The sequence below is a fragment of the Melitaea cinxia genome, chromosome 20, assembly GCF_905220565.1.
Source record: "Melitaea cinxia chromosome 20, ilMelCinx1.1, whole genome shotgun sequence".
Taxonomy (NCBI): domain Eukaryota; kingdom Metazoa; phylum Arthropoda; class Insecta; order Lepidoptera; family Nymphalidae; genus Melitaea; species Melitaea cinxia.
In genome coordinates this window covers 12,101,855-12,113,111 of record NC_059413.1, presented here as the reverse complement: position 1 = coordinate 12,113,111, position 11,257 = coordinate 12,101,855, and the positions used below count along the sequence as shown (strand labels likewise).

General features: G+C 31.6%; 1 protein-coding gene across 1 annotated transcript in view; it reads right to left on the bottom strand.

Annotated features, from left to right (window-relative positions):
* Positions 1 to 2,283: 2,283 nt before the first annotated feature.
* LOC123663279 (CLIP domain-containing serine protease 14D-like) overlaps positions 2,284 to 11,257 on the bottom strand; it is a 29,261-nt gene continuing 20,287 nt past the window's right edge. The window contains exons 6-11 of the mRNA XM_045597969.1: positions 9,979 to 10,086; positions 8,707 to 8,883; positions 7,821 to 7,988; positions 5,546 to 5,702; positions 3,372 to 3,404; positions 2,284 to 2,739 (exon numbers count right to left, since the gene is read on the bottom strand). Coding sequence (XP_045453925.1) covers positions 2,546 to 2,739; positions 3,372 to 3,404; positions 5,546 to 5,702; positions 7,821 to 7,988; positions 8,707 to 8,883; positions 9,979 to 10,086 — 837 coding nt within the window. The 3' untranslated portion in view covers positions 2,284 to 2,545. The remainder of the gene's footprint in view (positions 2,740 to 3,371; positions 3,405 to 5,545; positions 5,703 to 7,820; positions 7,989 to 8,706; positions 8,884 to 9,978; positions 10,087 to 11,257) is intronic.

Here is an 11,257-nt window from a genome sequence, read left to right as displayed (position 1 = left end):
TTTTAAAGTAATTTGAAGGTTTAATTAGTTTATGTCTGATAAAGTTTGATGGAAATAAAACGATTGTGTCTAATTGATTGATTGATATTAAATTTTTTAGGTTAGGGTTGTGCGTTGCTGTTTTATGATATTGGGACATACATGTCATGATAAATTTTAACTGAACTAGGGCTGACATTGATAGTACACAAATGATAATTTAAATAAAATACCTTAATTCCAAAACAAGCTGATTGAGAAATGAAATATGTGGTAAAGCCAAGGAAAAATACATTTAAATTTATTTGAATGTATGTACAAATCGAATATCAAAAGTCAAAAGTTTTTATAAATTAAAAATATTTTGTAATAAATGTGCATTGTTTATTTGATATATTTTGGTGGAATTACATTACTTTTTGTTAGTTTGCTTTCAATATTGCGAAAAACAGTACCAATGATTTAATAAATGACACGTAGAATGGAGATTATAAGTTGCCTTAGCTCTTATTCCCAATATTTTAATGTAGTCTGTGGTTAATATCAGTGACAATATTTGAGTGTTGCCATTTAAAATATTTATGGCATTAATAAAAACTATAAGTATACAAGTGACACTCCAAATTTCACTTAGATTTGTTAGAATTTCAGATTCAATATGAATTACTCTATACTATGTGTATGTAATATCTACATAAAACGTCGCTTTATGAACACAATGGAATCAGAAATACGTATAGTTCATAGTAATATGCTGTGGTTGCTTATTGTATTTACGATGTTTAGTATAGGTTCCGTTCTTATATTAAAAACGAGGTGTTTAATTCACAGACATTTTAAAGCCGGTTATTATTATATACTGAAAATGATATTCGAAAAGTTAAATTTCGATTGTGTCACTAATAACGTTTGAAATTAAACGTTTCATAAAAAAAACCGAATCGTTTTCGGACCGGGCGTTAAACATGTCTTCGAAATTGAACGATTCCTGAGCAAAACGCACCGTTTTGAATATAGGAACGAAGTTTTTTCTTTTTTTTTTCTCTTTTTTTTTGACATTGTACTAAGTACATATTTGATTGTGCATTTTTGTTCTAGAAGTAATTTTAAGTTTTATCCTTATTTTAATGTTTTTCTTTCTTGGGTAAAAATTTTTTTTAATGTCAGATATGTTCATCGAATGTAAGTTTTAGTTTTGTATTTATAATTTTTTTTTCTCTTCTGTTTTACGCAGTACGTTGTAAAGGTTTTTATTGCTTGTTTTTCTTTATTTAAGTTTCTATGTAAAATATAGGAAAACGACAACATGGTTGTTTTATTAAAAAATATATGATGTGATATTATGATTTTTATTTTTTTTTGTAAATATCGATTTATACATTAGAGTTACAATTGTTTTAAAATATAAAAAAAAAACATTTGAGGTCACACTTAACTACGTCATACTACTTTTCCTTTTTGATACTTTATTACGTCAAATCTGTGTTATATTATTGTTTTATTAGCTGACCCCGCAAACGTTGTTTTGCAATATATGGTATAAAGCCCCTTAATCCCCCCACCCCCTTTATAACTTAGGGGTATGAAAAATAGATGTTGTTCGATTCTCAGATCTACCCAATATGCACGCAAAATTTCATGAGAATCGGTCAAGTCAGTTTCGGACGTGTTTAACTACAAACACCGAGACACGAGAATTTTATATATTAGATATTCGTTGATTCAATAGTATAATATACAGTATGGATACAAGCGATAGTCGTTAAATTAAACGTATGCTACATAGTATTTTTATATCAACAAAAACCAGTCAAGAAACCAACGCCTTTGACACAAAATAGATAATAAAATACTCGAACACATATAAAATATATCCTAAATTAGATATTTATTAGATTTCTATTTTTCTGTTTTTTTTTTTTGTATATTGCTTATAAACATATATTTAGTATATCTTTAAATTAATGCCACTTGTACACAGAATAGCTTATAGTTTTTGTAACTATATTGCATGGATGACTCCGTAAGGGCTCAACATACGGAATGCGATGCGATGAGGCACACTCTAATCATCGACTAGCGGTTTGACAATATTTACTTCGTGATTCCGTAATTATGAATTTTCTTATACAAAATTAAATCAAAGTCATTGTACCGGTCGACACAGTTGTTAGTGTGAAGCGGCGTTATACATATCATTCGGTAATCTAATTTAACTTATGCATGGTTCTTAATTGAAACGGTTCGTAAGCAAAACAAATCGTTTGTTAACATAGGAACCGGGTTTTAATATACAAAATATAATTTTGTTAAATATACTTTATTTTCTACTTTTGTCATGATAAGTATAATTCTTCTTTTTATTGTTAAAATTACGTTATGTCAAATTTAATACATCATAATCATGATAATGTCACATAATAAATAACAGAATCTACAAAGAGAAAATTACATTACATTTAAATATGAGATGAAAAAATTAAACCCACATATTTATGTCATGGCGGTTTTTGAATTAAAAAAAAAATATCATCATATCAAATATTTAAAAAAGGGCTTCATTAAACTAGTAACTGTCGACATTATTTTTAATCCACGGCAAGAATTTAGCTAAGTCAGTAAAAACTACGTAGTGGGTTGGATCGCATCTGAATTCATTTTGCCTCGCAACAGACAGGGAGACAAGACCGCGAAGGTACCAAGAGCCTCCCATATAAAACACCATACCGCCTCCGCTGTCACCATTGCAGACGGATGTACCTGAAATACAGAGTAAAATATTAAAAAAAAGTATGAGATCTTTATATGAGTTAAAAAAAAGTGTAGGGGCTTATTACACCGATTGTGGATAATGTTTATCCTGCACGTAAGCTATGAATATCTTAACAGCAGGAGGTAGAATAGGCCATTAGGACCTGTTTCTCGTCAATAAACTACATCTTTAAGATTCACATTAGACTCGAAGTATCTCATGTAGTGGAATTCGATAGTAAAAAAGAATAAATAATTAAATATATCATAAACTTTTATCTGTTGGATACTCGTCAAATAACGTTATGCACAATCGGCGAAACAGGCGCCAAATCTTTGGACATTTTAAGAACACCATTACAGATTAAAAACATGCGGTAACCTGGTTAGTTATCTGTCATTATAGAATACTTATCAAGGCTGTTGCTTTGTGGTTCATTTAAACGGGTAATTAGGTCTTTCGTCATGCTGAATTATATTATTTTATATTTAAAAATTTAGGACAAAATAAATTAGTTAGAATTTCATGCGAGCAATGCTGTTTGTTATGAGTAATACACGTGAACAGTTAGGTGAAAAGCTTAGTTGTTTAATCATTTCAAATTAGTCTGAAGCTAAGACTAATTCTATTAGAAACATACTTTTTCTAATCCCGGTACGTTCATTTGTTGATCCTGGAATAAATTTTGGAAAGTTACGGTTATGTACATAGCGTTATATGTGGTGTTAAAATTATATAAATTACATAAATATCGTCTCAATTATATATTTTAATATGATAGGGATATCTAGTGCAATACATTTAGGTATATAGGTATGTATAAAGAAATGCTATTTAAGATTTTAATATTTGTATACAAACTTATGAATCTATCCATAGATAATAAAAGTTTAAATATATCATATTTTAATCATCACTCATGTGGTTACTTTAAGATTTTAATTATACAATATATATTAAATTTTTTATGTACTTTAATGTATTGTAGTATGTGGCAAATAGAATTTTACTGGGATTATACGAGTATACAGAGTTGTCAGAGAGTTTCAATACCATTGTAACTGTCATTAAGGATAGCAAATGATATGTAACAGAAAATTTGCGTTTTCATGTCTCCCAAAACGAATGTACATAAGCATACGTCACAAGTATCAATGACAAACTCCACTATGGGGATAGATAAGCTTAAAACATACAGTCTCCGACATTGAACACGTCCCGGATATACGATTGTTTCAAAATAGGGCAAAAATCGTACTGGTCGTTTTAACATAAAATGATTATTTGAAAATAACATGCGTTTATTGCCACCCTATGGAAAAAAATCTCTCTCATAGATCTCATAGCCTCTATTAACTCGGTATGAGAATTTTTTCTGCATTTGTCCATATTTTTGAGGTGTATTAAATTTTTGGGAGTTTATTCGAGTTTAATCCTTAAGATTCGATTTTCATATAAGGTATGGTAAAAAATGGTATGTATTAAAAAAATATGAGGAAAAAAATCTACTGACCGAATGACCTGGTTAAGTTTATATGCGCCATCTCCTAACCCTATTGGGTTCCGATAGATGACGATATTTGAGTCGTTTATTTACCATTTGCCTTCTTGGTGCCTATTTAGACAGTCAATCTGAAGGAGTAAACTACAGTCGTGCGTCGGAGCACACACACATTTTTCCATAGGGTAGGCTGTTTGAAAGGCGACTTTTCTTTAAAGCCATATGATATGATTTCGAAGGCTCATGCATTTGCCGCTCGAGGAGGGTAACGCTTACCCTAAAAATTAACAAGACTGCGGCGGACTATATACCACTAAAATACTCGTTTTATAAAATTTTCTTGTCAAAAATAATCTAAATTTCTCTGTCTAATCTAATATTCTCGAGTTTTCGATATATCTCACATTATTGGGTATTTAGATAGTCTAGCTATAAAAATATTTTTTCAGGTTTTTAGTTTTATAGTGACGGATACAAGCGAAATATAAATAGACAATAACCTTTATAATTTCTTAAAATAGCCATAAAATTTGTTTTTTACATAAAAAAAAAACAAAACTAAAATAGGCCAAATATCTAATATTATTACATATACGAGGATGATGATTTTTTTAATTTACGAACTACAATATACTTATATTTATTGAATCAATTTATCATGTCCTCACTTTCTGACTGAATAATATAAATATCTCTACAACTATATTCTACAACATAATTGACTTTCTAAGGAATTTTCTAGAGTAGTCTTATCTGTACGTCCTAAAATATTTTGTTCTTGCCTCTTCTGCACCTCAGAAAGTTGTCCTATAGATAACAATGAATTTTTTATTTAATCAGTTCCGTGTACAAGTAATTTGAGCAGTGTGGGTGTCATAGAGCGTCATGGTAATCCATTTTTCATACTTCTCTAAATCTATCGCATCCAATCCGCTCGAAATCGTATCTAGCATCACACTTCCCAAATTACTTAATTCTACTTGAACTGCATGAAGTAACACCATCTTCTACATTGGACTGGATCTTCCAAGGCTCTATAAACAAGGCTCTCAGCGTAAAAGTACCCTCGTCCAAAAATATGTAAATACTAAATTCGAAATCCCAAAGTACATACATTTTTTTTCACCACTTTTTAAAATCTTATAGAGAAGCCTATTTTATTGTTAGTTTAAAAATAAAGACACTACCTGATTGTAAAAAAGGATTTTGATTTGTAAGATGTTACAAAACATGCGGAATTTAACAAACACAATATTTACATTTTTTTAGATCTGGTCGCCTTTCCGCCGTATGGAAAATTATAAAAATATTACCGTCTCTGTATCCGGCGCAGTACGTGTATTCTGAAGTGAATTTAACGAAGAATTCGCTGTAAGAACGGATACACGTCTCCGTGTCGACGATCGGCATCTCGACGTACGTCAGTTCTTCAGTTGCGATTCCAGTGTCGTCGAAGCCCCATCCTACCACCTAAATACATATTTAAACTTTTAATATAATAGTCGCTTAGACCGAATATAGAATCATCATATCAAAAATTTCGATCTAGCGGATACGTCGTTCAATAGCTTAATTGGTTAGAGCACCGACACGGTCAGTGGTGATGCATTCGATCCCCGCTGGAACGGTTGATTTTTAAAATGATATAAAAAAAAAGTTTTTAATATAACAATTTAAAAACTTATTTTATATACGATAAGATCGCAAATAAATTACGACCAACTAGATGGTAAGTGGTTATCGTAGCCTATAGAGGCTTGCAACACTAGAAGCATCGCAAGTGCGTTGCCAACCTTACCCCCAACCGTCTCACGAGCTGTCTGCCTTACTCACAAGAATACAATTATACTTAAGAGCAGTATTATTTAGTTGTGATCTTCTGTATGCTTGATGTACTTCACCTGTCAGGCAGCTCCAGTATTTGAGCCTATCCTGCTTTGTCCTACCCCAATGACTTATATAGGCAACATTTAGGCTTAAAAATTACCAATACTTTTGCTTAAGTAAAAGTCGAAAACTAGAAATAATTTACATGAATTCGTAGTAAGCGATAATGTAGGTGTAATTCGTACCTTGAATTTGTATTCAACGTCGAAAATAAGGAAAAACACTAAGAATTTAATTGTATCTCGAATTCTTTCATTGTATTTTAATTAGGCTTTTTATCATAATAATAATTAATTGGCACTTTATATAAAGTCACAAAAACATTTTAAAATTATATACACTCTACTACAACCATTTATAATTTTAAGGCTTAAAAATTAACTAAGAAAGTTATACTTTAAAGGCGAATATATGGAATTCTTCTTTTTAAGCTTTTAATTTACTTATACCTAAGTGTTTCATATTAGTAATAAAACGTTAATCTTAACGTTATCTATATAAATAAAAATGAATGTTGCTAAGCGCATAACTCGAGAATGGCTCGATTATTTCGGCTTATTTTTTTGTATGCTCTTTAAGGCCCACGGAAGGTTTAAAGAATAAAAAAAAAATAATATAGGTATATATTTTACTATTAACTTTTGACAGAACGCAGTCTGTCCGGGCAGCTAGTATTTTAATAATTCAAACATCATCACGATAATATTTTAATTCTCTAATAAAAACACGTTTAATAATTCGTGTCAATAAAAGATTGAAAATAAATATTGCGCTTCAAATTGAGAATCCGTTCGAAAAAAGCAGTCGAATTGAATTTTTTATAGATTGATTGCGTCAACATTGCAGATGCGATGCTGATTTGAGCAGTTTTAGTGAAACACGCCAATTTATTAAATTATTCAATCCGTTGTTTGTTCGCAAACATTTCGATACGATTTTAATTACTTTATGAATCTATAATTTTCATTTAGATTACTATTACTTATGTAAATGTTAATCATTTCGATTTTAGTTTATAGGACGAATTAGATATACCTGTAGATATAAATAAAAATGTATACATATTTTTAGACGGACAGAACTGGTTTATTATTTAAAATAATAGCTTCGCGTTGAAGTATTTATATGATCAAGTAATCATAGCTGTTATTCTTTCTACTGATTCACAAAAGTAGGGTACTTCATCATCTTACGGCATTTCATATCAGAAGTAATATTTCTCTCCTATCGCGTATTCCTTGCATTTAAGAAAAAAAATTAAGTGAGAATATTATAGTTGTCAAGTCAACTATTACCTCACTTCTTATGAAATGCTGTAGTTCACTGCTGATAACAGGCGGTTGCGGGTTCGATCCCCGTATATGTCAAACATTTGTATTGCCATACAGATTGGTCCAGCGAGTCCAGGAGACCAGCCTTGGTCTGGGTGTTTGTGCAGTCTTTATGGGTTTCCCCACCGTACCTCGGAGAGCACGTTTAGCCGTCGGTCCCGGTTGTTATCATGTACACCTGATAGTGATCGTTACTCATAGTAGGGAATATATCGGCCAACCCGCATTGGAGGAGCGTGGTGGATTGACTTCTAATCCTTCTCTTACATTGGAAAAGAGGCCTATGCCCAGCAGTGGGATATTACGTGTTGCAGCGTACCTGCTAATAAAGCTTATTAATCCATACGTAAGTAGCCATTATTGTACTTACGGAACCCTTCTTTCCTATAACATTGCTCAAATCTATTTGGTCTTCGGGCCACAGACAGGCAGCTCTCACGAACTCCGTGTATTCAACTTGTTGACGCATCTTCAAGATACTGGCGTCCATACTAAACGAAGAAGCGTTGTACTGTGGGTGAACTACTATTTGCGATACCTGGTGGATGAAATTGGTAGTTTTTGTTAATTAAGTTGATTTTTAATTCAATCTTGGTAATCAATCACCAATAAGTTACAATATTGTTTATTTTAACTATTCATGACCTTTTGTCAATGCAAAATGTTCACGTTTATAGTATAACGTATCCAAATTTTGTGTATAAAACGAGAAGACCGTTGGTGAAGAAAAAGAACAGAGCCTAATCTTGTATTAGAAGAAACAGAATTATTTCTGTAAAAATAATATATTTCACCTTTACTTATTCCTTACTTTATATAATTTATGTTACATTTGTAAAGATAAGAAACTGTTTTACCACATCTCGACTTGGTATCTACCTATAGGTACAGTTTTAAGGAAAACAAATTAATTGTGTGGTTTATGAAGCCACGATTCAAGTGAAACTTTTTTTCGACTTGTAGGTATTTAAATATCGCGGAACACTTGCACGACTGAGTGAGAATATAATTGCTATATGGTCAGCTGATGCGAACTATGGGCGCTACCATATTGGTTTTGGCTGTTCTGTCATGCGCCTGTCACACTATCCCTACTCCGCGGCCAGCTGTAATGCGACACGCGATAGATGAACGAATTTTTTTTGGGGCAATAGAAATAAAAGTTTTACTTTAAAAGGAATTTTACGTACATATTCTATATACTTTTACCGTATGCTTATGTGGTTGTACATTATATGTGCTTATAAAATACCCACCAGACGAATTTCAACACCTTCAACAGACGTCCTTAAGTTATGTTTGCCAAGATATATGGTAAGTGTGTTCTTGTTGACTGGGCGGTTGGATCCCTTGCGAGTGACGCAGTGCGCGGCGGTGATGACGTGCTTGTGAGAGATGAGGGTTCCGCCGCAGATGTACTTGCTGTCGACCACCTGGAAATATTATATATGTGTAAATAATAAATAAATAAACGATATAAACGCAGCAGTTTATATTATTACGTGACGTTATCAGGGCGAGATGTCTATGGTCGATCCAGAAACAAACATTAAAAAAAAACATAAGAGCCTAAATTAGGCACGACAAAGTAGGACAAAGACGCGATATAGTCCACTATGCAAACATTTGTCTTATGCGGAGATTTAGATTAGGATGACCATTTCGTCATACATCAAACAATCAACAATTTTAATCAAATTGGTCTAACCCCAATATAATGCAAGTATTACTTTAGTGGGGGTAAAAATTATTAGTTCTTTAATGAGCCTTACAATACAACGATTCCAATTAAATTCCTAAGTGGAGGTAAAAATTATTAGTTCTATAATGAGCTTTACAATACAACGATTCCAATTAAATTTTTAAATATCATTTAATAATTGATGATAGAGAATTTTTATACAAATTATGACATTCGACGTTTTATAAACTAGGTAATAATAAAGCTTGTTTTAATTATCCTTGACCTTCAACATCTTGAAATGCAGACGTTTTCGACTAATTGGCGGAATCAGAATAAATAAGAATATTTTTTTTTTGTAAATTCGACAGAGGTTCTAAAATACATTACATTTTTAGCTTAAGGGCCGACTTTACCTGTTGTGAATAAAATATATCCTGCATATAAGTTACGGACAGACTTTAGCGGAAAGTAAAATAGATATGTCATTAGGATCTGGTCTCCTCATTTAATAAACTAAAACTTTAAGATTAACATTAGAATAGAAATATCTCGTTTGCAAACGTAGGTAGGACTGATTCCTAAACAGAACTCTGTTTTTATTAGATAGCAAATTTGACGACGATGCAGCGCAACAGCCACATCCTTGACTTACGGACATTGCGCTGGCAATGGCGGGTTAAATGCCATACAAATGTTTGCCGTAGTCTGAGCGTTTGTGTTCGTGTATTGTGTGAATTCCGGACCCCCATCCTAGGGGCCGTTACAAAATATAGGTATATATCTGCGTTGTTTCTGAGTCTTGCTTAAGTAGCTAAGTAAGAGTAGCTTATTAATGTTTTGTTACCTGGGTATGATAGAGTGCTATTTGCCATGGCCATTGTCCTTCTAAAGTGGGCTTCCCGTTCACGACGAGAGGATTTGGGTTATTTCGCAATACTTTACCGCATTGGCTCTGAAATTATTAATTATATTAAAATAAGTAAATTATAATTATTAACATACCTTCCACAAATAATTGTCTTTTAGTTTTAGCGTACTATAATCAAGTACTAATTTCGTGTTAGGCCTATTTTTAATTTCTTTTATAGATTTAAAATATCTCATTTTTTTTGTACAGTTGATAATTGTACTGTATTTTAACTTTTTTTTGTGCTATGATTAAGTCTCAGTTTAAAAGTAAATAGGTGCCTAAGTAAAGTTTCCGCAGGACATGGAGTAAATAGGTTAATAAACACTGATTAAAAATAAACATAACTATATGTATATTCACCAAGATTTGATACAAATAAAACAAATCCAACATTTATATTTACTATCGTAAACACTCAAACATTATGCTCAGACAAAGGTAAAAAAAAAACAATAACGTATTTGCAGTATGATAAAAATTAAAAAAAAAAAAATGTTCGTACCCATTATTTTTAATAAATTCCAAGGTATTAATTATATTATTTTCGCACTTTATGATTCGACAAAAACTTGACATAAATTAGAAGTGTTTCGACCAAGTTTCGTTAAATTTAGTTATGTAATTTGTCGGCATAGGGTCAGAAAAACCGTTAATTTTAAGTGGATACTTAAAATTGATTTTCATAGCCCTTAAATATTGTTCTTGTGACAATACTAGTTATTGGGCAATTTCGATTAATTATAACTTTAATATTAAAAGTTCTATAATTTGATTTTATTCTGTGGAAACATTTAAAGTAATCGGCTACTTATATGTATACTTTACCGGAATAATATATTATCCGTAGTTTTTAGAATACTTAAAAATTACGGATAATACAGTTGAGCGACGTGGTGGATTAGGCTCGATCTTTCTACTTGGAGAAAGGTGCCTATACCTTGCAGTGGAATGTTACAGGCTGAATTGTGATCGTAAAAAAATAAACTTAGAACTTAGTTCACTAGATCCTTTCATCAGCTGTCAGACATACCTACTTAGCACAAACAACTATCTAGAATACTACTAGATCAAGCATGGCTAATGAAAGAAAATATTGACACAAGTAAGAATATAAATCGCGATCGTTAGCGTAGACTCCACCTACGCCAACAAGTCGTCACATTTTTTTATAAGTACTTAACAAAAAAGGTTTTAAAAAAACTAATAACTTTAA